Source organism: Puntigrus tetrazona, chromosome 13, assembly GCF_018831695.1.
Source record: "Puntigrus tetrazona isolate hp1 chromosome 13, ASM1883169v1, whole genome shotgun sequence".
Taxonomy (NCBI): Eukaryota; Metazoa; Chordata; class Actinopteri; order Cypriniformes; family Cyprinidae; genus Puntigrus; species Puntigrus tetrazona.
The window spans coordinates 22,058,487-22,064,475 of NC_056711.1; the positions used below are offsets into that span (position 1 = coordinate 22,058,487).

General features: G+C 42.3%; 1 protein-coding gene across 3 annotated transcripts in view; it reads left to right on the plus strand.

Annotated features, from left to right (window-relative positions):
- Nucleotides 1-1,080: 1,080 nt before the first annotated feature.
- The window catches only part of LOC122356966 (serine/threonine-protein kinase 32C), a 60,869-nt gene continuing 55,960 nt past the window's right edge, over nucleotides 1,081-5,989 (plus strand). Inside the window, exons 1-2 of one of the 3 annotated variants that reach the window (XM_043256105.1) lie at nucleotides 1,081-1,381; nucleotides 1,939-2,435. In XM_043256105.1, the coding sequence (XP_043112040.1) occupies nucleotides 2,354-2,435 (82 nt within the window). In that variant the 5' untranslated portion in view covers nucleotides 1,081-1,381; nucleotides 1,939-2,353. The remainder of the gene's footprint in view (nucleotides 1,382-1,938; nucleotides 2,436-5,989) is intronic. The other 2 variants (XM_043256107.1, XM_043256106.1) reach the window with 2 other exon arrangements.

Consider the following 5,989-nt stretch of genomic DNA (forward strand, 5'->3'; position numbering starts at 1 on the left):
GAGATGCTTTCAGAGTCACGCTGTACTCACATCAGCCGCTGAAGACGGGATGTTGTCGTCCGTTGCTATGGTGACGGCGCCCGAAAGCGAAACCAAAACTACAGCGAGCGGCGGGGGACAAACATCCGAGCGCGTTTGAAAAACACACAGACGGCATCAAAACTTCACCTGAGCCGCCTGATAAAAAAACATTTATTTGTGAAACTGCGAAGAAATAAATAACAGTTTGAATAAAAAACTCCCCGAAGTGTGATAAAATGCAGTCTATTTAAAGTGCTTAATTATTTTAAAGTACAGATTAATCATTTCAGAATTACAGAAGAAAGCCTTTGCAACGGCACCGTTTTCATCCGTCAGATTTTAAAAAGGTATACATGTTTATACGCTTTTTAACATTTCTATTTAAAACAATACAAGACAAATAAGCTACCAATCATATGAAATTAGTATTAATAAAGAACGAATTTGTGCTAAAGGAGGCACAGAAGAACACAGAAGTAGCTTGTAGGTAAATCCTCAGACGTTTAATGAGGTGAATCAGTTCAATTCATAGATTCATGTGGAGATTAATGTGTTAGGTGTGCATTTATTTTACACGTAAATATTACATTACATAATTATATTAACTAGACTATGTGCTAAAAATAAAAGCGAAGCGCCAGCAGGTGGAGACAAGTCCCTGGTTTTATCACCGAGTCATTCGTTAAATTGATTCGTTCGAACTGCTGATTGATTCAGAAGTGAATCAAGTGAGTGTGTTTATGAAAGGGTTATCAGTTTTATTCGTGTTCCCTTTCCCCTCGTTTTATCACTTTCCCCCTGCATTTATCACACTACTTGAGAAATATAAGCTTTTTTACAGCCTTAATATGCAATTAATAGAAACCCAGAACTTTATCCAAGGAATGATTTCTACCTGATCAGGACTTTTATAGTTACACCACAAAAACACACAATCAAACAAAAATAACAGCACGCTTCAGAATCTGCAGTAATGACGATTTTTAGTTTGTAGTATTTTAATATTTTGTCAAATTTGGCTTTATTTGAAGAACACGCCCCCAATTTCAGGCTGTTGCTTATGTGGCATAATTAAAACTAGGCTATCCATAGATATATAGTTACCTTTTTCTTCAACGCGGAAGTGATGGGCGGGGCTTCCGGTTTGCGTAACAACATGCGGTAAACGTGAGACTGTTTACTTTACAAACCAGCGTGTTCATCATTAAGATAACACAATAAAACAACACGACAGGACACACCAGTTTTCAACGTCAAACAGCAAAACCTAACTTTTGTAGGACTAAAAATAGCTGGACGCGGATGAGACCGGAAGCTAGAATTGACAAATGGCCGCGCCCTTTTCTACGTCAAGAAACAGGTATGTATATATTTATATTCACTATTCAAGTGTTCTTCGAGTTAATCCTATATATCACCTCCACCTCCACCGGAACGTCACGTTCGTAACTTGAATGTGCGAGACTTCCGGTTTCACTCACTTCCGGTTATTTTAGTCGTTCAAAAACGGTCCACTACGCTGTTTGCGAACTGGTGCGTGCTCGATACGATATTTCGTATTGATTTATTGTCCTGTTTATAAACAAACCTGATTGTAGCAAGCAGTTCTAAGCCATTCCCAGCGGAAGTCCAGCACATTCACAAAATATATACAAAATTCACTATTCTATACTATACACATAGTTGCTATATAATAGGCTAAATAATATAAACAGTAACCATTATACATGTTTGACCCTTGAGCACAAAACCAGTGAAAAGTGTTAGGGGTGGACTATATTTGTAGCCAAATGGTCGATTTTTCTTTGTTGCCAAAAACGTGTTCAGTATGTTTCGTACTGTAAACATATCAGAACTCATTCTATGCATCACTAAGGACTTCATTCGCACAGCCTTAACACAGTTTGATTTTCTCAGCCACTTCTCAGATTCCTTCTGTTTTCGGATGATGCGCCAAAATAACCCCCCTCTAAAACCCTTGGAAAAAGCAAAGAGGCAGCGGACTTCATCAGCGTGTTTTTTTCAGCGATTCATTAAAAGCGTCCGGTCTCGCGGTCACGCGCACAGGCCACCACGTTCCCGTTCTTTCCGTGACTTCGTTCGACGCGTGCGCGTGAGGGCGGGGAGGCTGATATAGTCCCCGCCGCCGGAGTCCGTCGCTCGGAGTCGGTTCCAGCGCAGCGACACACGCTTCGAGCTCCGGGATCCCCGCGCGAGTCTCCAGGTCTGTCGTCCCCGCGGATCGGAGGCGTCCGTCGGAGATGCTCGTGCTTTAGAGGCGCCCGGCAGCATCAGTTTCCGTCGCGCCGAAAGGAATGAGAGCAGAGCATCAATGTTTCACTGGGGCAAGTGGAAGAAGAGGATGGGAGCGAACAGTTCATCCAAGAGACCCGTGTTCGACGACAAAGAGGATGGTGAGGATCACTCTGCATCACGACACATCTGATGTATTCTGTGGGTGATCTGCTGCATGCTCAGGGCTTCTGTGAGGCTCACTTCACAATTCTTAGGCTCTTATTAACGGTCTTGGGCAGGAAAGCGTGCATCCTTCTTCATTTTAGTGGCATGCACTTTACTTTACACGCAGCATCAGAATAGCGTGTGTTTGCTGCAACTTATGCTATAAATAGAGAAAAACTGAGATTCTGAATACAGCAGACATCATGGTTATTAGACGCATGGTTTTCAACCGTTCAGCAAAAAGATATATTTCCAGATATATATATACGATAATATATTTATGTGCATATAGCAAAAAGTTTGTTTGTTTTAAAAAGAAAAACACATTGGTTGTCTATAACACGTGTCGATATGAATAAAAAACGACGTTCCATAAAATACGAACTTGATTAAATCATTTTATTGTTGCTGTTAATTTCTAGCAGGCTAGTCCTGTTTGCATTCGTCCAGGTTGTAGGCTGCTGTAAGATTCTATTGTCTAGCTTTTGGTGCAAAACGAAATATTTGTTCAAAAACACATTTCATTGAGCTTGGCAGCTTGCAGCACATTTAAAATACGTTTTTTTTTTTTTTTTTTAAAGTTCATGTGTGCGCAATGCAAATGCTCCACTTTTTTGGGGGTTTTCTGCCTCTTTGAGGCGTATCGCACGTCGAATCCTTTTCCAGCGTGACCGTAGAGATCAGCTGAGACGCAGACAGTTGGAACAAAACCTGCCAATTAAATCTTTTGCTGTTTAATTGGTTGATTAGCGAGGATTACGGAAATCCAGGGAAATGATCCGGCTCCATCGGAACAGAACATGCGCTTGTTGAGGGACTAGACCTGCAGTGTGTAGGTCAGAACGTGTCAGAAAAGCCAGGATTGAGGTCAGTTTCTCCGTGGATCTGTAATCGTATGATGTGACTGGAAGAGGACACGTAACGACCCGTTTAGACTAGCTTCTGTTACGCAAAAATCAGTGCATTAATGAATGTGAAAGTAATTACAATTACGTGCAGGATAATGAGTTGAGTTCAGGACGCTCGCTCTGTGTTTGTTTTCGCGGGTTTTATCGGTGAACGTTACTTCAGCGCAAGGCCGCGAGTACAAAGCAGAGAAGTAGAGCTTCTACATTGTAACAAATCCTTTTGCTCGACATCCTTGACATTTAAAGGTTTTGTTGGCTGTACATTCAGACGATGGAAGGACGTTCTGTTAAAGGAATAGCTCACATAATGAAAATGTGCTCACCCTCAGATCTGGTGAAATGGGCCTCAGCGAATGGGTGCCGTCAGAACGAGGCTGATGAACGCCATCGGTCCTCCAGCTAACATCTGGAGAAGATGAGATTTAAAAAAATCGAGCATTGAGATGTTTTGAAGTCAGATAACCGTAATAAGTCTTCGTTCGGTGAAAGAGTGTTCTGCTCTGAATCAGGAGAGATCAGGCATGGCTTACAAAACGGTCCTGATCTCATTTCCGCTGAGCTATTCCTTCCGTTCACGTCTGTGGAGGTTTGTGGTGTTTTGTCCAACAGTCGGAGTCAGAACAGACTGAAGGTCTCCGCTGGGTCTGACGGATGTTTCTTGAAGTCTCCAGGAGGAATTACTGTCAGAGATGTTTAGGATGAGACTGGAGATATCTGATCATCCATTACAGAAAGTCTGACTCTGAACAGAGCGAAGCTTTGGCGGATGTAGGACGAGTTCTCCGGAGGTTTTCACAGTATGCTGGACTTGTCATTTAACTGAAATAAAGCCAGTTTAATCACACCGTGATAATAATATCCACATCATCGTCTTCTGGTCTGCGTCCCTCACCTCTGGACGACAGAAAGGGTTATTCGTCACGATCTTTACAGGAAAGGGAAGCTGATTGAGCCTGAGATCTGTGTTTCTCCTGACCCACATTGAGCCGTAGACTCGAAACTAAAAAGAGCAGCAGAGTCAACATTTAATCCCTGTTTACACCAAAAATGAAAAGCATTTGAGCGTCCACACCAGAATATCATAGTTCTGTTGACATTAACTCACTGCTGGAAATGTTATGCTACATTTAATACAGAAACGAATTGCATCGAGTGCTATACCAACTGAATCATGAGCTGCTGTTTAATGCTTGAGATGTAGAATACAGAAAGTAAGTGTAAGTAATGCTCAGAAGAAAAAATAAGTTGGAAATACCGCTGCTATTGATATGATGCACATAACATATTGACAGAAGTTATATTTAGCCGTTTTTCAATAGTAATAATTAATTAAGTATTATAAATAAATGGAGTATTAAGATAAGTGTGTTTTTTGCGCTGTATCTTCACTCAGCTGCTTCATTAACAAATAAGCAATAATTAATAAATCATTGAATCATTGACTCAAACGATTTGTTCAAAAAAATTTTTCGTCTGTTAAACGAACAACGAAAGGTTCGCTCTGTTTGCGGTGCACGCAAGAAAAAGATTGATTCGGGCTTGGAGCGTCGTTCATGATCACAGAGTTTAATTCTCCGTCTGAAGCGTCCTTTAGTTGAGCTGCGAGCTGCTAAAAGCGAGCTGTATCGTAACGGAGGTGAAGGCCCAGCTTCTCAAGCACGCAGCGTCCCGGATCCTCTCTGTCATCTTTGGCTGTTCTTTCGTCTGTCTCAGTCTGACTGCTTTACCGCTAATTCTGAGCTGCTCTCTTGGCTGGCATCAATAATTCAGTGTGATTCAGAGTGTGTTCCTCACTGAAGATGCAGTCGTGAAAGAGAAGACTAGAGCGCCGAATGACCGTTAGACCTGGAGGAAGGATCCGCTGAGCTCATGTTTGGAGGAGACTGTGATGATGAGATGTTCGTGTCAGTGTTATATCTTGTTTGCAGGTTGGGGTTATTGTAGCCGTTGTTTGTGTGTCTGTGTGTGTGTGTGTGTGTGTGTGTGAGTGTGTGTGTGTGTGTCTGTGTGTGTGTGTGTGTGTGTGTGTGTGTGTGTGTGTGTGTGTGTGTGTGTGTGTGAGTGTGTGTGTGTGTGTGTGTGTGTGTGAGTGTGTGTGTGTGTGTGTGTGTGTGTGTGTGTGTGTGTGTGTGTGTGTGTGAGTGTGTGTGTGTGTGTGTGTGTGTGTGTGTGTGTGTGTGTGTGTGTGTGTGTGTGTGTGTGTGTGTGTGTGTGTGTGTGTGTGTCTGTGTGTGTGAGTGTGTGTGTGTGTGTCTGTGTGTGTGTGTGTGTGTGTCTGTGTGTGGGTGTGTGTGAGTGTGTGTGTTTGACTGAGTGTGTGTGTGTGTGTGTGTGTGTGTGTGTGTGTGTGTGTGTGTGTGTGTGTGTGTGTGTGTCTGTGTGTGTGTGTGTGTGTGTGTGTGTGTGTGTGTGTGTCTGTGTGTGTGTGTGTGTGTGTGTGTGTGTGTGTGTGTGAGCATTCTGAGTTTCCTTTGCTGCAGCCGACTGTTCTTATAATAAGCAAATATAATATACTCAAGCTACATATATTACCTTTCCATATATGCAGTATATTGTTAAATGGGGTAAAACATATTCTGCATTAATACATTTCACACAAA